General features: G+C 46.2%; 1 protein-coding gene across 1 annotated transcript in view; it reads left to right on the top strand.

Annotated features, from left to right (window-relative positions):
• VWA3B (von Willebrand factor A domain containing 3B) overlaps nt 1-24,747 on the top strand; it is a 123,006-nt gene that overhangs the window by 16,424 nt on the left and 81,835 nt on the right. Inside the window, 3 exon segments of the mRNA XM_064481885.1 lie at nt 3,678-3,847; nt 5,654-5,769; nt 22,584-22,709. Of these exon segments, the coding sequence (XP_064337955.1) occupies nt 3,678-3,847; nt 5,654-5,769; nt 22,584-22,709 (412 nt within the window).

The raw sequence follows: 24,747 nt of genomic DNA, 5'->3' as shown, positions 1-24,747 counted from the left end.
GACCGTAAGCTGCAGGACTGGCCACATCAGTCATGAACCTGGCATTTCACTGACTTCCTTGCTGTGGTTCAGAGAGGCATCACATCGTCTCATCTTTGCCTTGGCACTGCCTAGCAAGGGCTTGATACATGTTTGTTGAACACTGAAGGAATGGAAAGAAAATAATGTTGATATTCTTGAGGTTGGGGGTTGGATGTGGGTCTAAGAGATTCCCATCGCCAAGCTATGATACTGATTTGAGCTTTTTGAATTGGAGGGAGGTGATCTGCATGGGACCAGGCAGGTGAATTTGCTGAGCCTTGTATGACTGTGATGGGGATGGTGGGTGGGGACAAGGACCCTAAAGCCCAGGAAGCCAGAAAATTGGTGGTGATCAAGGGTGTTAGGAGGCATCTGAGAAAGGAACCAAATCAACACCAAGGGGGCAGTCACCACCTGGGTGTGTGGATCAGAAAATCAAAATGGGCTGAACAACGAGAGGGCTGCCCCAGGTACAGGGAGGATCTGGATGTTAGATCCAAGGAGTGGAATTGACCAAGACTGTTGTAATGGTCAAAATGATGTGAAGGACAAGACGGGACTTTGCTGGAGCTCTCACTGTTGTTCCAGTTGACTTTCATTTTTGCTTCCTTGCAGAGTGAGGATTTTTATACTCAGAGGCCTTGGGGGCTTCTGATAGGCCACAGCAGAGGGCAGGCAGGGCTGAAGCAGCTGCTCTCAGCCTGGTTCTTCTTTTCCCCCAAATCTGTGGCTGGGAAGATGGCGGGGCCTCCATGGCCTGGCAGAGTGCAGGTTGCCGTGGGAAGCCTGCAGAACACATGGCCTGGACAGAATAAGACATTACAAGTGAAAACATAGAGGCTCCACCCTATTTTATTGGGTATAAAGTGGCAAGACTTTTTGACTCATGGTAAAAGAGCTGAATGGAACCCCACTGTCTTCTATGTTGAACGTTACCAAATTCAGTACGAAGCAGCCTTTAGGGCGATGCTGGTCAGGCAGGAAGCTGCTCCAGGTCCCCGTGTCCTCAAGGAGCTCAGAGGTACTGGTTAAGGGATGAGGATTCCCACAAGAATAATTCCCTCGAGCCAGACAACCTTCTGGACCCAATTTTTGGTCAGCGGTAATGAGATCAGGGGTAGGAGCCTTGGATGGTGTGGGAGCCATGGGAGTGAAAACTGCCTGCCCCTGGCCACCTTCTTGTCGCATGATCTCGCCTTTGCAGTTCTGGGATGCCCAATCATCTCTAACAGGCGAGGACCAGCCTTGCCATGATGAGCTGATGGCTGAGCACACGTGGTTGAAAGCAAGCACAGATGCTCGGGGGATCAGGCAGGCTGGGTTCACCAGCCGCTAGCCCAGGTCAGTGAAGTCAGATGCACCTATCTGGGCCTCAGTTTCTTCATCTGAAAACTGGGTGTGGTAGCAAGAATTCCTAATCTATCTTAGCTTATCATCCCAAATAGCAGACAACCTCAAAGTCATTTCACTTTAAAGGGCGTTTTGCCAATTTGGGGAGGATAGTGGTAGGTAGCATTTATATCTTCCTCTGTGTTTTTCTAAATGTCATTATGTGAGCAGAAGGAAGAGGCAGAGAGGCCGTGTGCACAGGCGTTGATATAGCCGGTCTCTGGGAAAGCACGTCCCAGGAAATCTGGAGCACGGATATCTGAGAGTTGATCGAAAACATAGGCAGCTAAGATGCTGAGGAGGGACCTTGATGAATAGTGAATAACCCTGTGCGGAGCCTTAATGAAGGGAAGGAAATCCTGACTCACTGCTGGCTGCAGCAATTTTTAGTTTGATGGAATCTCGAGGCAAGAACATTTCTGCACAAGGGTTTCAGACTCTTGGGTTATCGCCAGAGCAAAGAAGCTGAGTTTGCACGACGTGCAGCAGAGCTGCGAGGTTTCAGAAGCTGCAAACAGACCAACGAGAGATGTTTGTCCTCACTTACTTCCTTGTTAATCTACTCAACCCTGGAATATACTTCCCATGTCTGTTCCCCTGACTCCGGCCATGTGTGATTTTAGACCCTGTGAGATGATGAAGCCGTCCTCATGCTAAACCTGACACCGACAGGTGGGAGAGCTGGTAACCGCAGCTCGGTGGAGCCCATTTAAGGTGTCTTACCTAAGGTAACATACAGCACGAGGCAGAGAGTGGCCCAGGATGCATTTGCTGAAAGATCAATATTCGTTGTCCAGTTAGGAATCTGGAGAACGCTGTTTATTCCTTCTGTCATCTTTTCTGCCTCTCCAGTGACTGAAAAAATTTACAACATTCCCCAGGCTTTTCTTCCCATGATGTACTTCTTAAAATCAGGGAGTTGGTCTTGAAGGGCCTGAGAGAGGGAGTCGTGGGGGCAGGTGGCTCTTCTGTGCCCAGTTGGAGGAGGGTTGTTGCTGCAGTAGGTTGGGCTCAGCTTCCACCCTGAGCTCCCCTAACTCCCAGCCCAGGCCCCCCACCACCCTGGCCCCACTTGCCTCCTTGGGTACTGTCTGCACCCTGCCCACCAGCCCCACCAGCATGCTGCCATAGACAGGGCGTCTTAACCAGCTGGGAGCTGACTGTCAGCCCACCTCTCTCTGCACCAGGTGAGCTTAAGTTCCAGCTTTGAAGTCGAGGTGAGGTCATTGACTGTTTACCTTCAGCCAGCAAAGGGCTGGTGACATCTATTTATCCCTTAAAACTCAGTATGTTTGCTGGGGCTTCTGCCCCAGTTATCTGTGGAGACAGTCACTTCTGGTGTTTTTAGGGGCACGTTTAGATGGCTCGTGTTCCTGGCTCTCCCTAGGTTTTCACTTTCTGAGGGTTCTGTCCATACATACCTATAAGTCATGTTTAAGTTCAATCATGAAGTAACCTGCAAAATCTCCCTTTTCACAAGTGAAGAGACTGAACTGAACTCATTTGCCTGAGGCTATAAAACTCATTCGTGGCCAGGGAGACAAACACTATTAGAGCAGTGTGGTTAAGGATGGGGTGGGACCACAACATGGGGCCCCATGGATGGAGCTGACACCTCTCTAAATTAAGCAGGGATCACTTTGGCATTGTCTCCTACCTGGGTGAGATATGCATCTCCAAGGTCCCTGGTTTAAGGTTGGGATGTGTGTGTGTCTCCTGGCTCTAGGGCCTGGCATGGCTCCTGACCTACTGTGTGACATCAGAACAGCCTCAGCTCCGCAGGCAGGTGTTTCCTGAGTTGAGAGCACATGATGAACGAACTGGGAGTGCGCCCTCCTGCCCATGTGCCGCCTCAGCCTGAGGATGCATGAGTTTGCATCATGGACTCCTGGCACTGCCAGGGGGAGTGGCCAGGAAGCTTCCTGCCCCCAGTGGCTGCGCCAACACTTCCTTCATTCCTGGACTTGAAACGAGCCACTCCTGAGCTGTGTAATGTATTTGTGGGCTCGGAGGAAGCTATTCTCCAAATCCGCCAACCATATCCCTCCCTGTAAAGCCTGCGACTTCTTGGCACCAGGCCTTGAGAATCTATCTCACTCCCTGACTTTGGCGCCCACACATCCTCATAAAACATCAGCAGTGCTGCTCTTCTTTCTGCCCATTTAATTTTTTAAAGAGGCAGTTTTATAGAGAGTATATTGCCGATGAGTCTGGTTCCAGGCCAGGGTGTGTCGGGGAAATAAACTGTTGGTCCCACTGTTTTGCAGATTGAATCCATTTACTACTTTGTGGTGGGGGACATTCCAGAGGAATCCAAGGAGCTTCTCCTTCAGAGGGCTTTGGAGACTCCACATCCTGTCTGCACAGTGTCCTTCAATGCCAGAGGAGAGGGCACAATAGCTTTCTTAAAGGACCTGAGTGCCAAGACCCGCAGCAGGTAGGCAGAAAACGTGCTGTTGAGTGACAGAGAGTGAGCTGCCTGCTCGCATGAGATCAGTAGGGGGTCTTGGATTCCTAGTGGTCTTCCTGGCCAGTCGGTTGTGTGTTCTGCCCCTCTTTCCAGTAGTCTTCAGTCTCCAAGCGCCTTTGCTTCTCTGCCTTGTGTTAATCCTTTTTATATTCTGATGCTTTGACATCTTGGGGCCTTTCTGACCCCTGGAGAGACCGCCCCTCCCAGATTAGCTGATTCCTAGAGACAGTAAAAGACTCATCAGGAAGGCAGTGCACCTTTTACATGCAAACTAACCAATCCAGAGCCCAGGCTCTCAATCCAGGCTCTCATACTCTAGGCTACTTCCCCCTGGACCGGTCAGGTACCAGCTGAGCATCTCAGCTTTCAGGGAGGCTAGCCTCTGGATGCCCTGGTGCCCGAGTCTGTGTCTGGGCAGAGCCACCAGCTCTCAGGCACAGTGCTGTACTCTTCAGACTCTCCAAAGAACCTGTCTTAAATGGTGATTTGCTTTCTGCTCAAGTGAGGCTTTATTAGCCAGAGAGAATGTCTGCTCTGTTTATTCTTCTGATCTGGAGAGAAGATCAGAAGGTGGAAAGTCGTACGCAAAGGCCTTGGGACTCAGGACATGGGTCCTGTCTGGTCAAACCTTGGCCATCCGCTGTCTGCCCTGCAAGGAGGTCATGGGATGAAGGAAACCAGTCATTTCTATTCCAGAGGAAGCCCCTGTCGGAGGCAGGCACGGCCGTGTTAGGAGTCCATCAGCCTCAGGAGGGGCAATTGAAATGAGGCTGCCTTGTTCATTGCTATCAAGTCATTGTCCCAATATCACCTGAAACCCTTTGAAAATAGACAAGACCGAGGCTTTCCAGGGCCCGGGCAGGGTCCCCAGGCCTCTCCCAACATCTGCCCATCCATCTGTGCATCCCACCCCGTGTTTGCTTCGGGCAGGGGTGGAACTCTTGAGAGGCTGGAGGAGCATTACTCAGAGATCTCCTCTGCCATCTGGAAGAAATTTCCTGTTCTTCCTGACTTTTCGGATTCCAGACAATGGGCTTTGAGGGTTTGACTTAGCCCATCACCCGGTACACTCCACTTCTTGAACTCCGAGGTGCACACAGATGCCATGGGGCTCTTGTTCAGGTGTATCTTCTGATTCAGCAGATCTGGGTGGGGCCCGAGAAGGTGCATTCCTAGCCAAGTCCTAGGTGGTGGTGGTGGTGCTGCCTTTGGGACCACACTTGGAGGAGTCAGGGCTTCAAAACCTGCCCACACAGACACGTTCTTTCCATCAGTGCTTACGTGTAGGTCCTGTGGAAGTGTGTGTTTGCTGAATGAAGGTTGAAGCCCATCAGCAGTTGGCAGATGAGTGAGTGGTGTCTGTTGTCACCAGCTTTCAATAATGAATCCACAGGGCTGTGGGCACTGTTGGGCCCCTCCTTAGCCTCTTGGTTTGTCAAAACTGTGTTGACATGATTGAATCCTGGGAACAAAACGATAAATGTAAGCACCGGGTTTTTTTTCCAGGGTCAGTAAGTACCATTTGGTTGAGCTAAGTACCCTCTAATGAAGAGACGAGTCATCAGTTAAAATCCCAGTGCATCCTCAATTCTCTGTCCTCTTCCGCCTCCCTGTCTTTGGTTTGTGGGAAATGACAAGATACAGGGGAAAGCAGTGAACTCTTGGAAGCTGCTTAGCACCACAGAGGCGCAAGTTCACAGTCTGGGGAGAATGAATAGACATGTGCAGATAACCACTTACTAGCCTAATGTTGCAAATCTCTTCCTGTTTCAGATTCCACGCATTTGCAGAGAGAACAGAGTGTGTAGAATTTCCTGCATCCCCCGCTAAGGATGGTGACAGTGCAATTACTTGGAATTCAAGAAAACTGAAAGGAAAACTCCCTCCTGGTATGTGGGATTGAAAAGAAACAGTATACTTTATATCTTAATAACCACAGATGATCCCTAGCCTTAAGAAATAAAGCCCTCAGGTTGGGACTAACTGTTTCTTTTGTATTATTCATGTGGTACAAGGGCAGAGTTCATGGATGTTAATGGTGAATTTGGCAGTTTAGCAACCAGGGAAGTGGCCTCAATGAGATGTGTTGCCTAACTTGGGAAACTTCTGGAGACGTGGCCCCAGGCGTGTAAATATACTCTTTGTTCTTGGCAGGGCAGGGCTGCTCTGTTGCCCAGGTTGGCTGGACGGCTGTCATGAGCACATCCACACTTCTTGGGGCTTTCTGCTGCCTCTCCGTCAGTGATGGCAGTGCTTGTAGGTACACAAGCCTCTTGTGAGGGCCACAGCCATGCGGGAACCTCCATGGAGGCTGAATGAACTTCCCTTTTTATTGAAAAGTTGTGATCCAAGAGTGTAACAGGCCTAGAGAATGAGATTACAAAAAAAGTGAGAAATAGTACTGTGATTCAGGAGATCAGTAAAAGAAATTTCCTGGGAAAACAAGAGATGGGAGTTACTTGGGGCCTGATGAAATTGTTGAGTGCCAAATGCACCGAGTAAACACCTTCAAGAAGAGCAGGGAAGGAAGCTCCTGTTGGACTGTGAGATGACGCAGTGTTACCAAATCCAAACTCGTTCTGCTCGCCACACAACAGGCTAGCAAATCGGGAGACAAGGTGTTGGGGCAAGGAATCACAACTTTATTTGGAAAGCCAGCAGACCGAGAAGACGGCAGAAGAACCATCTTCCCCAAGTCAGAGTTCAGGCTCCTTTTATACTAAAAAAGGGGGGGGGTGTGGTTGGATGTTGCAAACTCCTTTGTGTCGGAATCCTTTGTTCTTGCAGCTGTCCAAGAGGGTCAGTTCATAATGTTCCTGTAAACCTCCAACAAGATAAACGTTATCCTCTGTTCTGCAACTTTTTATCTCTATAGTAATGGAAGAGTGTTCTACCCTTAAAGATCAGAGCTTGAGAACAGGCTATCCTGTATATTTCAGGCTCTAGGCAACATTTTCTTTTTTTTTTTACAAAAAGTGCAGAACAAGCATGACTAAGCACGGGAAACAGACTACAGGGTTAGAGCTAAAGGAACAGATCTAATACAGAGTCAGATTTGTTCTTCCCCATTACAGCAACACAAGGGGTAGTTAGAAGTCTGAGGGAGCCCATCTCTACCTCCATCTTCCTGCTCATTTTTAGTAACAGAGAAAAATTTCTAGCTGCAGTACAAGGCGGGGACTACTCTTTTGGGGGTTGGGGAGATGCTGCAGTGTGCATGTGCTTGCAAGCTTCCTGTGTTTACATAAGAGTTGCAAAGGCTCCGGGGAGAAGAGCCCTGGGACTGAGTAGGAGACACTTGCCTTCCCAGGCCAGAGGGGGTCAAGTGGACACCAAGGCAAAGGGCCCAAATCGAGTCACAGAGTGTGTCCTTGTCACACTTTGTGGATTCAGATTCTTAGTGCCCCAAAACGGAGCAGGGGAGAGGTTCCACTAGAGCTCACCAGGGCCGCTGCTTTAGGTTAACTTACACCTTTGCTCTGACGGCGAGGTGGACATCTCCAGGGAATTTGAGAAGATGTCAGCTGATAAGCAAGATTGATGCTAATCTAAGAAAAAAGAAATGAATTCAGGGTATAAGTCATGCCTTTGAAAGTAACTTATAAGATTAAGCCTGGTGGGCAATGAATCAATCAAGGTGAAGAACGGGAGATGTCCCCAGCCCCCTGGTGTGCCAGTTACCTTAAATGGGATTTAGTTTTGGCCTCTGTGTTCCTTGGCATCTTAGTTATAAAGGGAAGCCTATCTGGCTGCATAGCGTATGTTTTCAGCAACTAACACCTTTCCAACCCCGTGATGCATACAAATCAAATTATAGACAAAAACATTTTTCTTGGAATGAAATGCTCAGAGTGTGGCTGGCCATTCTACTGCCATTTCGGTGATCACATGTTCTGAATTTGGGAAGAGAGTCCCAGATCCCTAAGTACACGTGGGACCTTCTCTCCTCGATCCATCACAATGTCCCAGAAATGCCAACATGTCAGAGCCTATCTCTACCACTCAGAAACTGCCCAGAAATCCTGAAGACTCTTTTGCTTTGGAAAATAGGTGGTTTTCAGCCTCACCTGGGCACCAGAGGCACTTCTTCAACCTTCCCCTGATCAGGTCCCCCTCCCCATATCCCCGGACTTTTGCTACCCGCCTTTGTCATTGAGATTCTGGCATCCATTGTTGCTGACCAGGCTCACTTTCAATTAGGTGGGTCCCCTACTTCTTAATACCTGTCCAGTTCTCTGGACCAGTGGCAGGTGCATGTCCTCTGTGCTTTCTTCTGCACAGCTCCTGCCCATTTGGACTGCCCTTGTCAGCCCTTGTCTGGATGTCACGTTCATATCCTAATTTAGTAGAAGAAGGCATTCATGTTTGCCTTTTCATCCCCACCCCCTTAATTTCTAGGAAGTAGGGAAAAGGTATTGACTTATATAGCTGTCTTTATTCTGGAAGTAAAGACTAAATCCTAAATGTTCAAAGGAGGATTAAAGTCAGCTCTAAGACCAGTGTGAACCCTGATGTCTTCATCTACTGTGTGGGATGGACAGTATCTTTCATTTTTTCTTGTCATACATTTATGTGTCTTACATTATGTTGCCACTCAGTGTATTTACATAAAATTAATTATCATTTGAACACTTAGCCCTCTAATACCAATTTTGCAGATTCCCGAATAACTTTTGGTAGGTTGGTATAAAATTCTGCTGTTTTTTTAGAAGAGAATATAATTTGTCAATGTTAAATAGTAGCTTTTATTGTCATCTGCTTTTTCTCCCACTCTTACATCAATTATTTCCTAGACACCATGATATCACTTCTAATTACTGAATGTGAGTGATGAAGTGTGCTAACCATCTATCTGTTCAACTTGTCACTTGAAAGGATTTTTTTTTACCAAGATGGCTAAAGCTTGGGGGGGGGGTGTGTATGTATGTTGTTAGGTACTTTATATACATTATCTCATTTAGTCCTCACAACCAGCACGTGAAATGAGTGATATTATTGTCCCAATTTTTCAGAAGTAGAACATCCTTGGGGTTATTTTCTGAGCTTACATGACTGGTAAGGGGCAGAGCTGGAGGCCATGAACACTTGGCTGTGCTGTATCTGTAGAAATAGTGGAGACAATTTAGGAAACATGGAGAAGAAAGGAAAAGAAGCATTGTTGCCACTCAGAGATTTTCACTGTCGAACATACTGGTGAATTTCTACCACTCTTCTCATTACATGCTTATTAAAATATTAAAATATACATATCATATTATATACCTATTTGAGTATTGCATTTTCAGCTTCATATTATAACAAGCATTTTTCCATGTTCCTATAAAGCTTTTGTAAGTGACATTAAAAAACACATAACACTTAATCAAAGTGGTATGTTATAATTTTAATGACTTCTTATTGTATATTTGGGAAATTTTTAATTTTTTTGCCACTAGAGATATAGACCACATATCTTTTTTGGTGGCATATTCCCACCTGTAGTTTAGACTTTTTTGGGGATAGATTTCTAGTAGTGAAATACTAGATCAGCATGATTGAACATTTTGAGGTAATTGCTCACATTGAATTGTTTTCCAAAAAAGGTTTTAAGACATATAACTCACATCAACAGTGTATATGAAATACTCATTTCACTGAACCTGAATTAGCATAAAAATAATATCTCATTGTATCCATCTGAATTTCTTTGATAAAGAAATTAATGTCAATTAGTAGTGAATGGTAGTGAAATTGAACATTTTTGTATTTAAATTCTTTTGCCTATTTATCCGTTGAGGTCTTGTATTCCTTGTCATATTGTGTGAACTCTTTGTATATTAATGACATTAACTCTTTGGTGTCATTAATTATAAATAATTTATCCTGTTTATTCTTTCCCTTTTCATTTGGGCTGTATTTTACATGCAACCTTAAAATTTGCACAGTAAGTCCAGTCTATAAGTCCTGTAACTCTTTTGTGATTCCATCTCTTTCCCATTTATTCTTTAATGGCCCAAGTTTGAAACAAAAATTAAAGTCTTTTTGATCCCTCTGGATTTATTTTGAGGTATGGTGTGATAAGAGGATATAAACGGATTTTCCCTTAAACGTCTAACACCTGTATTCACACCATTCACTTACTGACCTTTCTTTCTCCACTGCTGTATGTGGCTTCCTTTGTAATATATTACATTTCTGTATGTGATGGGCTTGCCCTGGGCTGTCTACTCGGCTTCATTGCCCTGTCCCACACTAGTCCTGATTGATAATGACCTTTAGACATTCATTTGCTTTTCTATCTGCCCTGTATATTTATTGTAGATGTGAAAAATGGGTTTGATGTTGTCCAAATAAACCTTCAGTTTGTGTGTTGCTGGACTGAATCTTCTGAGGGGAGGGCACATTATTCTTGGTTTCTGTGCTGTCTTACTGGATGCACACACTTGTTTTCTCATAATATCCACTGACTTTTAAAGCTTTTTATTTTTGCCTTCCAATAAATTTTCCTTCCTTCTTTTCTCTGTTCCTCCTCCACCCTGTTTACTAGTATAGACTTGGGTAGGTCCAGTGGTACCATTTGAAAGCAAACAAAAAATTGGGCTGCATCAACAATTGGTTTACTGCAGCTTTCTTTGTCAACGTTGTAAAGCCTTTACAAATTTGGAACAATAATACTGCATTTGTACTCATCATCACTTCAAGTTCAGAAGGCTTTCATCGTCTCTAAAGTTTCTGAAGTCCTTTGGACTGTTCCGACTTAGATTAGCTAGAGACTGGATAAATGAGATAAATACATAGCTACAGATTATTATTCCATTGAATTTTGATGTTTGATACTCATTGGTAAGTAGATATTTGTAGGAATCTACATTTCTTGTAATAGGTTTGCTAAATGAATTATAATAGTACCTGCAAATAAGTTAATTATGAGGCATCGTATTTTAAGGGTAATGCCTTACATCATCCTCTTCCTCTTAGAAAGCAAAGTCGTTGTAGACCAAGAGCAATTTTGTCTTGTTCTCTGCTTCATTGCAAAGACAATAGGTTATCATGTACCATCATTTATTTATTCTGCTCTTGCTTTAGATTCTTATATGTACTGTAATTCCTTAGAAGGATTTCCTCCCAGATTGAATTTTTTCCTGTTTGCTTGTTTCCCCAGGACAGCTCTTTTCGGGTAATGGAAAGCTTTTCCAGTGTTTTGACACAGGCCATGGGTGCTACTTAGGGTGGTACATTAAATGGTGCATTACATTAAAATTTTTTTCTCTACATTACCTCCTAAGAATTCATGGTCAATCTTCTTTGGCTGTCAAGAATATCTAGAGAGCGGACAGGTCTAAGGTTCATGGTACCTACTGCATCAGCTCCACTGGGCACCTGTGCAGACCGTGGTGCCTGCCCACCTCACAGATCAAGAGTAAATTGCCTTTGACCTCTGATTCCACGGCCAGTTGCTGTCCAAAGTCCTTGCCCTGGATTTCTGAGAACTTTTAGGGGAGGGGGCACACCCTTATGTTTCCCTTGCCCTCTAGGATCCTTTGTTTGTCTGCACCATGTCTGGTTTTTCCAATCTAGTCTGGATGAAAATTCAGCTCCTCTGTTTATCCCCTCCCGCCATCCTCCTCGCATCCTCTTCATTAGGTGTGATTTATTTAATAGATGCTGCTAAACCACCGGAAGAGAAAAGACTGACATACATCTTCCCTGGTTCCTCCCTTCTGTTTCTCCTTTTGCCTTCTGAAGCTTCTCACCGATTCTTTTCAAGACCAAAACATGCCACTGGTCTCTTTTCCAATCCTAATGACTTATTTCTGGTACTTGGGGTTCATTGTGCTTCTTGGACCTGTTAGTTTATAGTATTCATTAAATTAGGAATAATTCAGCCATTATTTCTTGATCGTAGGTCTACAAGTCAACTGCAGGCTTGATTAATTGAGGGTGGACTCACACTCCTTTAACTAGTACTACCCAGGATATATTTTTGTTGTGACAAATAGCATGAGGACAAGCTCCAAGCCAAACCATGCAGCCATATTTAAGGCCTCAGCTCATGTCACATCCACTAATATTCTGTTGGCCAAAGCGAATCACATGATCAAGTCCAATATCAATCAGATGAGGATGTCTACTCCACTCACACTGAGATGAGGAGGGAAATAAATATTTGCTGAACAATAATGCAAGCTCTCATGATATTTTGTTCTTGTGTGATTCTACTTCGGCTCTGGCAAACAGTGTTTGCTGGAAAGTGAATCAACTTTGGAATCAGACCTGGATTCAAACCCTAGTTTTGCCACTAACTACGTGTATGACTTTAGATAAGTTACTTAACCTTTCTGAGCTATGTTCTCTCAGTTGTGAAAATAGGGATACTAACATTTACCTCATATGATTGTTGGGGAATTAGAGCATATAACACACACGGAAATGTTTAGAACAAAATTGGCATTCAATTAATGTTAGTTTTCTTTTAGGATTCCAAGTGGGCTTTTATTGTAGACATTGATTCTAAAAAGTAAAATAGTCCAACAAGATACTGAGCATTTTCAGACTAGTTATTGATACTAACCAGTTTATTTGCATGCATAGTGGTGAATGGGATCTGGAATTTGGAACTAGGAAGTGAATGCTATACTGGTATGGGATGTCCTGATTGGAGATGAGTCCATTTTCAAGGTTGATACTAAGGGTAGGAACCTGGACCTTTCTAGCGGAAATGAAGCGTACCTGTTCTACTAGGTGTGGTTCATAGGATTATACTGTGGGGCCCTTTCTGGGCATGACTTTCCCCCACTTCCCTATTGTCACATTGGGCGCAGTGAGAGGTGTGAATGGTGCAGGAGTATTTGTCCATCGGACATGGTAATTTTCAGTTCTCAGAAGACTTCATGTAGGGATGGATTATTCTGCATAGGAATTGGGTTATTGCTGTCCTGGGAAGGAACTTTAACTGCTGGTGCTTTCTAGGGACTGTATCTTTAAGGGGTACAGTCCTAATCCCATAGGGAGCTGCTCCTTAGGTTAAGAAATGGGCCCAGATGGGGAGTGTTTGTAGTGGTCTGGGGACTCCTCTTAGGAAGGAAAAAGGCTTCTGATCCCTTGGGTTTGGTGCAGACCTCATCTTTTACTTTGGTTTTCTCTTCCTGTTTGGTCCTCAAAAAATTTAATTATGTAGTAAGGGTGGACTGAGAAAATCACATCAGAGTAAAAATTTTCACCAAAGGCCTGGCACCGGGCTAAACAGAAATCAATAATTTTGGCATTGACGCAGCTAGCTTGAAATCCAGACTCATCGGTAAAGCTGACAGTGGACTTATTTTGGATGCCAGGCCCTTCAGAGCTGGGAATGCAAGACATCCAGCGGTAGGATGAGCACCCAGGTCAGAGCTCTGAGCTCCCACTTCAAGCCAGAGCATCCTGTTTTATGCTGGAGGACAAGGAACAGGAGGGGCCGGGAGGAAGCGAGGAAGGAGGAGGAGGGGGCAGACACAGACGCTCAGGCAGTCTCAACTTGAGTGTGGTTTCATATATACAACCAAAACCCACAGCTCAGGACCCCCTCATGGGTCCAGATCAGGGTTGGGCCATTCAGCACCTTTCATTTCTAGCCCCCAACCCACCACCCTGCCACTAGCCGTCACTAATCAATCCATGATCGCCCCTTCCCTCTGAGCCTGGACCCGCCTTGGCCTGCTCAGCCCAGCACGCTGGCCAGCCCTTGCTCATTGAGCAGAAGCTGTGAAGAGAGTTTAGTGTGCTCACTGCCCTATTTTGCTCATGGGACAAGAGAAAGACTTTGCAATGAATAAATTAAAAAGTGGTGAGTTTCAGGTAATAGGAAACGCAACGTTTTTCTGAGAGTGTTTTCCTTTGTGTCCAGTACTGCTGACAAAATGGTGTTAGGAAAGCTGTTCTGCTCCACGGTATTATTCTTAAATCCAAAAATGGTGTAGCTGTAAAAATTTGGCTGATTTCTACCTCTGGAAACTGCACTTTTTTGTGCGTTGGTGGAGAAGAATGCATAAACAAACCTAAATATTACAAAGCCAAAGTGTATTTAAGATATGTTCAGGCTGTTAGGCTTAAAGAGAAAAAACAACCAAGCTCTCATTCTTGGAAGAGACTTGTGATCTTTAATTAGATGTTTAAGTTTACTGGCCCATCCCTCAGGCTTGGCACTGCTTCTTTGTTTCTAATCTCTAATTTAATTTAGAAGCACTGATTGGTGCCTGTTTAGAGCTGACTGAGAGCAGTTCTCTCAGAGGGCTCCTTCCTGCTCCCCAGAACTCAGTTTCATCCCGTGGATGGAGCAGGAGCAGCTGCACGTCCAAGACTGTTGCCACAGTGCAATTTACAAGGCTGAGACTTCAATTATCTCCAAGTCTTGCTCCTTCTAATCATGGCTTGCCTTGGATTCCTTATTACATCTATGAGACAATCCATTGGTTAGTTAAGCATTTTTTAGTGCCTTCTGTGTGCTTTAGAGTCTCATTAGGGGTGAGGAGGAGATTCAAAAGGAATAAAAGACAGGTTTCCCATTCAGGGAACCCCAAACTCTTATGATGTCAGTTAGACTTCTGCTTGATGCATATAAATTGCTCCTTCCCACCATCACTCCAGGATCTCAGCTCAGGAGTTAAGAATTGCCCATCTACCCTTCACCCTCTTCTTTCCTTAGTTCACACCTTCACCTGATGTGTGCAAAGGTCTAGTTCTCCCAACGAGCGAGTAAGTCTCTTTAAGGGCAGGGAACCCCTGTATTCCTTCCCCCATAGTGGGTTTATATTCTGAGTTCCCTGTTTATTCTTAGCTCCAGGCTGCTATACAGCCATATAACCGGGACACCTTCCCTGCTCTCTGGAGCCTTCTCTTGGCCCCTGGAAGTGGCGGGCTCAGCCCAGTTCTTTGGTACCAGCATAATCAATCTTTTAGGGTTACACCGAAATAATTGAGTGGATCCACATCCCGCATCACTTAACAAAACATTGAGAAGTCTCTCAAAATTCTTTTAAAAATTAAATTGAATTACTAGGAAAAAGACCTAGTGTGGACTTCTGATTACATTTGAATACACTTGTTCTGATTTTGGGATGAGAGATCTGCTCCACATGTGTTATTTGAAAGTGGAGCATTGTACTGAGCTCTGAGGATACAATGATGAAAAACAGAGGAGGTTCCTTCTCTTCTAGACACTTATGTTCGGGAGCAGCCTGTCTGGACTTGCCTACCGGGTGTCAGAGACGTGACAGGAAGAATAGTTACGAAAAGGGGTAAACGTAGTTCTATCGTCAAAGAAATCACAGTTTGATAAAGGAGATAAGCATGCAGCTAGAAGAAGCCCAACACTGGAGACCTCTCAGACTTAGTAACCCCATCCTGCCTGTCCAATGGTGACTGCCAACCCCAGTGCAGGTAGATCACAGCTCCTCTGGCAGGTGTGTGCTGCGACTCATCAGAGTGTCACATTAGGCCCTGGCCTTGGGGATACAGCTCACCAACCATCATCACCTACATAGCAGAATTGCAGACTGGGTGGTTTCTGTACTGGGAAGACATGGGCCTATAAGGCCCTTGAAGGAAGCAAAAAACAACCCTTATATAGCAGATGAGGTTTGCTTACACAGATCCTGTGTTGTGATAATTTTCAAGGATACACAAGGACAGTGTTCCACATGGAAAGAGTATGGGGGCTTTGGAGACGGAAAGAGTATGGGGGCTTTGGAGACAGATAGACCCGAGGCTGAAGCCTGACTTCATCACTTGTTAGTTGTGTGGCCTGGCACAAGTTCCTTAATTTCTCTGAACTACAGTTTTCTCATGTTAGATGGGAGTGATGATCCCTACTGAGATGATGGTTCTGAGAGCAAGTTTGTTTAAGTGCCCGATGCAGTGGCTGGCACGTAGCAGGTATGAAGTGAATTTTGCTTTCTCCCTTTTTCTCTCTCTTTATGTATCAACAGGAAGCAGCCATTATAAAATACACCTAAAATGAGCAACACTCTTAGAAGTAGAACGTTAGGAACCATATCAATGAGAATGACCTGGAACGGGAATCTAGAAGATGGTTATGTCAGGGACTCTCCAGGGCTTTGAAGGGAAAAGAGCTCTGACTTCTCTGAGGGGTGTTTTTTAGAGCAGAAATGGGGACATCAGGGTATTAGAATACTGTTCCCAGAAATCATGCAACTTTACTTTTTTTTCTCCAAAAATATGCTAGATAGAAATAATTTGTTTACATGCCTGACTTACCTAAGAGACTAAAGCTTCGCAAACGTTTCTTGCGAACTAATCACGGGGGTGGCTTTAAGAGTACCATTTCCTCAGAATGAGTCTGGGGGGTGACCTGGGAACCCGCATTTGGATAAGCTGGTCAGAGGGTTCTGTCACAGCTCTGGGGACCACACTGTGGGAGGACCACACTGGAGTGAGAGCCTCTTCAAAGCTCACGCTGTTTCCTGTTCGCTCCGTGTCTCCAGTGGCCAGACAGAATGGACACTGATGGGGTTTTGTTGAATAAATGAGTGAATGATGATTCTCCAAGAAGACATCCTGTTGTGAAGAGGATATTTTTAAATAATTGGCTTCCTGGTTTCTAGGTCAGTCTCTTGTGAGTTTGAAGGAAATAACGAGTCCCCTAAAGCTTGCTCATTCCTGGATGACCCGGCAGAGCTGGGGAGAGACCTCACCATGTGAGTGAGACCCAGGCCCAGTAGCCCACGTGACCCGCTGTCACTAAAGCGGGCTTCCATGGAGGACAGCAGATGCTAGCGTGCTGTCCCCATCCCCACTGCCCTCAAACGGGAGTCCTAGCGTGTTATTTCTCTGTCTGTTCAGGGTTGGTTGATAGAAATCAGGGAGTAGCCCTGTGACCATCTTGCATTCTTCTGGGGGCATTGCAGGTCCCTTAGAACCAAGAGAAGTTCAGTTCCTTTTTTGTGATTGGAAAAACTGAAAAACAAAAATAAATTAATCAATTTGCTTTAAAGGAAGCACATAAAGCTCCCTTGAATTTACCATTTCATTAAAATACTTGCCTTATGAGTTGGTGTCTTTTAAATGGTAATAGCTATTCTAAATAGAATTGATTTATTCAGTGGAACTTTAGCTCATAGGCATTTGGGGCATTTTTTCTTTGGCTATTCCTTCTTTATCCTTGTGTCCAGTTCTTTATCACCTGCTCTCCAGAAGCACCCAGGGTCACGCTTCTTCCTGGGTTTGGTGGAACACTTGTTTACTGCGTGGGGAGAAGAGTGGTGGTTTATATTCAGATTTTCCACGCGAATGTCAGACAATTAGGCTGCATTACATTTGCATTTTACAGTGTTCCACTTAGAAGAGACAGGCCCCAGGAGAGAGCACCTTACCCACCCACTGCAAGTTGCCCATACTTGATGTTTGAAATTGCTTTTAAGACATGATGCTTGTGAAACACCTATATTCATTGTCCCAAGAAAACATGAAGACATTTATCAAGATGGTGAAATGACTCTATTTGCTTTAAATCAATTAGTGGCTAATTTCCATAGGGTGAGACTGAGCAAAACATCTCCACTACATAATTTAACACAAGGGACTGGGAATTTTTCCATTACAACAGAAACTACTGATTCCACTACTTTCAATCCCTTGATGGATGTCATATGCCCCCTTTTACCAGATCCATGTTGTAATTTTTGGTTTCTGTGAATTTTCATCACTTCATAGTTTGTTATTATTTTTAAATGTCTCATCGCTTTCTGAAAATAGATGTGCCGAGTTTTCCTGAAAATACTGCCTTTTGATGGTTCTGTTCAGCTCTTTCAGAGCCTCATGACCAGGGAGGAGTTCAGGGCTCAGGCAGACAGCAAAGTCTCCAGGGGCCAGTTGTACCTCAGGAATCCTGGGTGATGGGGAAAGGGCCACAGTCAGATGAGCCCACAGTAGGACCAGGGGATGGTCTGGGATTCACGGTTGCCGAGGGTGGTTTTGATTTAATTTACTTGCTTTTCCCCTCCCGCCCCTGGCATGGCTAGTATGTCAGATACGTGGGCAGCTGTGGCACAGGATCTAAAACGAAATGACTTACTGCTGTAGGGTGTGTCACTATTAATGTCTGGGGCACCTCAGGCATAGCCATTTGCTCTAATGATATAAGTCTGTTACATACCGTTCGGAAGAGTTTCTTGCATTTTAGGGGGCTGTCAATTATGAGACAGGGCGATTCCTTGAGGAAAGAACGTATTGAATGTGCGGTCATTGTTTCTTTGTAATGAGGACAAATAAAAAGAAGGAAGGATAGGAATTCTTACTGAAAACCCCGGATCCTGTGCTGGGTGCTGGGGAGGATGCAAACAGAGAAGAGACATTGTGCCCACCGGCAAGACATTTGCAAGCCATTGAGCAATGCCAGCCTGTGCAGACACACACTGTAAGCCAAGACTGCGGGCTCGTTTGGTGGGAAGGCTGTAGATCACAGCTCCGAGCCGTGGACACACCGCTGAGTGGTGAGCTGTCTTGTAAGCAGCTGCTTACTAAAAATAAAGCCTCGTGTTTGTGAAGGATTGACTTAAATTAGCCTGGATTCAAGGTCTCAATATACTAATTCGGCACCCCCGGCTAGTGCTTTTTCTGCTCTTTGGAATTATTGGAGGCTGGGGAGCTAGGCTGCCAGGGGTTCCATGTGCCGCCCACCTGTCTCATGGCTAGGCCCGAGAGTGTGTCCTGGCAGCAGAAGCACTGAGAGCAGTGGCTGTGGCTGGTTCATCCCTCGGGAATTGGGAGGGAGCAGGAGGCAGATGGCTGTTTCCTGGGGTGGCTGGGCACAGCTTTGTGGTGGAGTCAGGCCGGTGCCTTGAATGGAGGTTGAGGCAGGGTGGGGGCAGTGGAGGCCTGTGAGTCCCCGATAGGGAGGACAGTGGGCTTGCAGGGGCCCCGGGGGGCTGGAGGGCCAGTGCTCTGGCTGGGTTCATGGTGGCAGAGTATTACAGGGGGTGTGATGGGGGGCCTTGAACCCTGGACTTGAATGCCAGCACAGGGAGCAGGGCCCTGTTCACTGCTGTGCCCTTAGCACTGGCAGGGCCCACCCATGCCACGGTAAGTACTCAACAAATATTTGTCAAGTGAGTAGTTGAATGACTTGGACTCTGACAACTGGACTTTATCTTGCAAGTGAGACAAGGAAGCTTTGACAGGGAGGTGGCATTTTGTGGCAGGGACCCTGTGGGCTGTTCCCCCGACCCATCGAAATGTACCTGACTGGGGTCTCCTTCATTTGTTAAACTAGCCAGTCTGAGAAGTCAGTCCCTGGCGCTGAGGGAAAACAGCAGCTTAGTGTGGCACGCCTCCCAGCAGGTGTCAGCATTCTGTGAGCCTGCGAAGTGTTACCACACAGCACATGGGGGATGTCAGGGGTGGTATGGGAGGGACCCATTTGGGTTGGGGGATCTTTTAGGTCACCTGGATGTCTCTATGAATAGCCATATCCGGTTTCTGTGCATGGCAGGTCTTGGCTGGCTTATACCTCGATGGTCAAGGTCCACGAGGTTTCATCGTGGTTTCGTCTCCTCCCTGGCTGAGCCTGGAGACTTTCAAGCTCACAGCACTCCCAGAACACTGAAATTTCCTGTGCCTTCTCCTCCCTGCTCGTCTGATCCCAGTGGGGCTGCCTTCCTTGGCTGCAGCTGTCTGATTCCCCAGCTACGTCCCTTGGACGTGGCCCAGATGAAAAGGGCAGCCCTTCCTCACTGCCTGTAGAATAACTTAAATTAAACCTCTGCCTTCTGAGTTAGGCTTTTTATTGCCTGTGGTTTCCTCGTTTACTTGCTGGTCTTGTATCCTTTTGTTTTGCTTTTAAAGCAGACCTCGTTAAATGGATATCGAGTTGTTTTGTTTTCTGATCACCAGCGTAGGAGTCTGCAGCTGCTGAACTGTGACGACTAACGCAGTGTAGTGTTAGTCTAATTACTACTTGCGCAGGGGAGGCCGTCCCAGGTCACTGCTGCCGCTTCAACACACTTTCGTGTCCCTAGATCAGCGAGAGTCAACTGTGTTTCCTTGGAAGTTTTTCCTCTGATGCTGACCAGTGTCTACTCCTTCTTAAGATATTGTTGACAAGTCTGGGGGAAATGGAAAGCCTTGACTCAGCTGAAACTTCTTTAGAGAGAATTCTACTGCTTAACAGCTCCAGGCTGAAGCAAGCAGCTGGAAGTCGGTTTTGCTTTCCCAGGGTCAGACAGTCCTGTGGGCCCCAGGTTTGCATTTGGCAGCAGCCTGCGATATTTTGGGAGCTATGACGTGGAGCTGGGTTCACATTGCATTGTAGTCCCTGGTGTGTTGATGGCTACAGAGCCCTGGTGGCCATCTATCCCTGTCAGGGCTCGTCACTTGCTTCTTAGTGAACACAGATATTAATCCTCTCTCAGTTGACCTGGCCAATTTCAGGAGCTCTGGTGTCCCATTACTTCTGCCCTGCCCTCCTGGGCAACATTTCAAAAGTCAGAAGCCTCGACCCTGGTCTTCCCTTTTCTGTTCTGACAGCTTAAGATCAGTCCTTTTTGGCCCTGGGGAGGTGAATCTCCTGGGGCAGCCCCTAGACCTGCTGGTGGCCCCTCACTCTCCGTGCCTGTGGGATCTCATGCATCTGTGACCTGTTATGTAGACGCACTGGTAAAGTGGATTTCATCAGTGGCTGGAGGAGGGCGCTGCAGGGGTCCCCTGGAAACCAATCATCCCTTTTCCAGGACAACCGGTCAGGGTGTCTGAGTTGGTACAGTCACACCAGCTTGGACTTGGCACCCTGCTCTGTCTCTCATTGACGGCGTGAACTTGGACAAGTAGCTCTGCCTCAGTTTACACAGCTGTAAAGTGGGGACAGGGCTAGTATTTGCCTGCAGATTTGTGGTGAAGAGAAACAAGAAAATATTTAGACAAGTCTAAGCACAATGCCAGACACATAGCAGGTGCCTTAAAGGGCTATTTATCTGAGAATTTGAACTCAGCTTACTTAAATACTAACAGCATCGGCATTCTTTGAGCCAACTGTATACGGTCTGTGAAATACATTTGTTGTGTGTGTCTTTTTAAATAGACTTTTATTGGAATGGAATCTTAAAAAATAGAGAATACGTCTGCTAAATTATTGTCCGTACAAGCTTTTAGTAGCATCCCAAAGCAGGGACTCCCCTGTAGCACCCATGACGCCTTGAGTGGGGCCAGGCCGGTGGCTGGGCCCACAGATGCCACTGACAATGGGTGAGTGGCATCTTTGGAGTCGCCACTGTCCTCGTGTGCACAGCAAGTTCTGGCAGAGAGACGTGCAGAGAGAATTGTAGGTTCACGAATAGTTGTAAGAAGTAATAGAGATGCCCACGTGTTCTTTACTGAGTTTCCCCAGAGCAACATGTTACAGACTAAAGGCCGATGTCACAAGAAGGATATTGATACTGATGCTGTCAAGATACAACTGCAGGTTCCCTATGTTGCACTTTTATAGTCACACTTCTCTCCCTCCTGCTCCTTCACCCTCCTTAACCTCTGGAGACTGCTGATCTGTTAGAGGCAGGGTCTTGGTGGAGGAAGAGCCTCTATCCCAGCCTTGGACCTCTTACCCATGGGATGAACTTTGATTGACTGATGGATTGCTAGAATGATATAAGTATCTATATTAATTATGACATACTGTTGCAGCAAAGTGTGTTACAGCTCAGTGTTACAGCTCAGTTGTGACCACAACTTGGATCCTTACAAGAGACCAAGCAGCACTTGGAGAGTTGGAGAACTCAGGTTTATTACACGGGCGGGCCCAGAGGAGTTAACACTCCAAGCTCTGGACCCCATTTGTAGGTTTACACAGGCTTCTATAGGCTGCCAGTCTAGACTTTGCAACATCATATACAAATAAGGTGTAATAAAGTTGACTAATCAGGAATGAGCTTTTTAGAAATGGACCAATCAGGAGTGATAGAAATGGACCAATCAGGAGTGAGTTTTATGCAAATGAGGTGTTACAATTGGACCGATCAGGAGTGAGCTCAGGGAACCAACAGAATCTTAGGGGTAAGTTCCGCTTTCCTAGAAGTAAGCCATTTTATAGAGGCAAAAATCGAGATAATGCTGCTGGGCCAGGGAACCGGATGGCGCTGGCAGGAAAGTAGTGGCTCTGCCTGGGGGTCCTGCCGGTCTTTTTCATGGGGCTTCCCACCTCAATATCATTAAAAAAAAGTCACACAGCCAAACCTAGCCCTTAACTGAGACAACAGAGGTCCAGAAAAAGAGACTAAAGAATTGTTATTACATTAGGGAAAAAGACAGCTGTGAAGGTGGTTTCAAAGAAGCAGGAAATCTCAGCTAAGTCAAGAAAGGTGAAGGGGTGTAACTTTCCTATTCCATTGAGTTCCCCTTCCCCACCGTGGTCACCTTGGCTTTTATTAGGTGCTTTTGAATATTTGTATCCTTTATCTTATTTGGGGGGATTATCAATAATTCATCTTAAAATATCCTGGCTCCTTAGAAATATTTACTTTATGAGGATTTATTGCATCCTAAAGTCTTGAGGATTTCTTGAGATGACCGCATTTTCTTAGGGATTTCACCTCTGAATCTCGGAAAGATATTAGTGGGGAAAGTGGAACTGGATGTTCAGAAATGTTCTGGAAACTTGGCCAGGGTGTGCCAGGCCTGCTAGGAGCACCAGATGGTTCTGGGGCCTTCCACAGACGCCTGCTCACATGCGTTTCTCTTCCAGGAGCTGGGGTCAGAGAGGATGTGTTTCTCATCTGGAGGGAGATGGAGGAGGCCAGTAGCACGCTGGCCCAGATCCAGAGGCTGGTGGCTGAGCCTCCCAAGACCGACATGGCCACAGCAGACCGTGGTGGGTACGGTTTATGGTCACCAGTGTAAAAGAGTCATCCTGTGGCTGGAGGGGATGGGGCTGGTGCCATGTCCTTACCAAGGACAGCTCCTTCGCCTGGCTGTGAGCGCTCGTGGGGGGAGCCTCCAGAGCTCTGCTGTGGTGGTGGGGGGTGGGGGTGTCATATGCGTGTGTGTATGCACATGTGTGTATGCAGGTTGTTCAAGCCATACCAGAGCTGGACAGTCAAATGGTAAAAACAGGTTCTATTCAGAGACTATCACAAGAGGGGAAAAGAAACCTCAGTGTGGAACTGGCTCAGTTATAAATAAACATGGACAAGTGCAGGTTTACAGCCACGGAGCAGCATGGAAGGTTGGCGGATGGAAAATTCCTGAGAGGAAACATCAGGGTAAAAAGGGGATTTCTGGCTAAACCCACCTGACAGGATTCTTGCTGAAGGCAGGCAGGTGCCCAGGCATCACCTGGCCAGGGTGGGAAGGTGAGGGATGGTAATGAGGAATTTGCAGTTATGGAGGGTGGGGGATTCTGGATAAACTGTCTTAGCAGGATTTTTTGCTAACGTTGGGCAATGCAGAGACAAACACAGAAGTCCTAAGGTCAAGGTCTAGTTGAAAAGAGGATTCAGAGGAGCCTGAGTTTGGAGGGAGAGAGACCTGGGTGTAAATCCCAACTCCTTCACTAGATTAAGCTGTATCTGTCTCGTTTAGCCTTAGTTTATTCTTCCATTAAATAATTATAATATTGGCCTTGAGAGATTATTGTAGAAATTCAGTAAAATAATGCATGCTTTGCACCCAGCAGGTACTCGGGAAATGTTAGCTCAATCTTTTCCACTTTCACGGTTAGGGGAGTGAGTATATTAATTCTCCTTTCTGAGCTCTTGAGTTAGTGATGGCTTTTCCTCCGAGCGCCCTGGTTTCCTTTCAGGCCCCGCTAGTGAAAATGGTAGTTAACAAGGCATATACCTTACATGGCAGGTGCTGTTCTAGGCTCATCATGAGTATAAACGCATTTAATCCTGACCACCATCGTATAAGATAGATGCCACTGTTATCTTCATTTAGGGTTAAGTAACTTGCCCAAGGCCACACTAGAAGTTGTGAAGCTGGGATTCAAAACCTCCTTCCTCCGGAAAAATACTGATGTCTGGCTCCCAACCCAAACATTCTGACTTAGTCTATAAATGATGCAATCTGGAGACTGGGAGTTTTGAAAGCTCCCCAGGCAATCCTAATGTGCAGCAAGATTTGGGAACCTCTGCCACGCTGTATTGCCTCCTGGTACCTACCCTGCCCGTATTACAGAGTCTTAGTGTGGAAGGAGAGCAAAGAGGCCTCCTTGCTAGGGACAGGCATGCAGTTGAGGAGGAGAAATGGGGAGGGGGACATGGGTAGAGGGAGGAAGAGGTGGAACCAAAGGTGAGCTCACCCTGTGTGACCTGATGAATTTCTGGTGACAGTGACTTTGTCCTGTGAGTGGGTGTCCTGATGGGGGACCGGAGCGGCAGCAGCTGCAGTTGCTTTGCCAGGACCAGCTCTCTGGGGTTTCCGAGGAGGAGCTGAATCCGGCTTGTCTGGAGGGGGCCGCTCACTTGTAGTCACACCCCCTCAATGTGAGCTTAGCGTTGAGAACTCAGAGAGTCCTCTGTCATCCTGAGAGACTGCAAGTGAAGCAAGGGACCTGGGATATAGTCAACATCCATGCCAGGCAAACAGAATGGTGACCCTGCTGCAAAGGTGTGCATTTAGGGGGGCGCCATGGGCTGAACTGTCCCCCAAATTCATATGCTGAAGCCCTAACTCCAGTGTCTGTGTTTGGAGATAGGGCCTTCAAGGAGGTAGCTAAAGTTAAATGAGATCGTAAGGGAGGGGCCCTAATCTAACAGGACTGATGTTCTTATAAGAGGAGGAGAGACGACGGAGACCTCAGTGAGAAGGTGGCTTCAGCAGAAACCAAACCTACGGGCACCTAGATCTTGGACTTCCAGCCTCCAGGACTGTGAGAAAATGACTTTCTCTTCTTGAAGCTGCCCAGC

Source organism: Camelus dromedarius, chromosome 33 (genome assembly GCF_036321535.1).
Source record: "Camelus dromedarius isolate mCamDro1 chromosome 33, mCamDro1.pat, whole genome shotgun sequence".
Taxonomy (NCBI): domain Eukaryota; kingdom Metazoa; phylum Chordata; class Mammalia; order Artiodactyla; family Camelidae; genus Camelus; species Camelus dromedarius.
The sequence above is the reverse complement of the archived record's forward strand: the minus strand, read 5'-3'. Positions and strand labels throughout refer to the sequence as shown.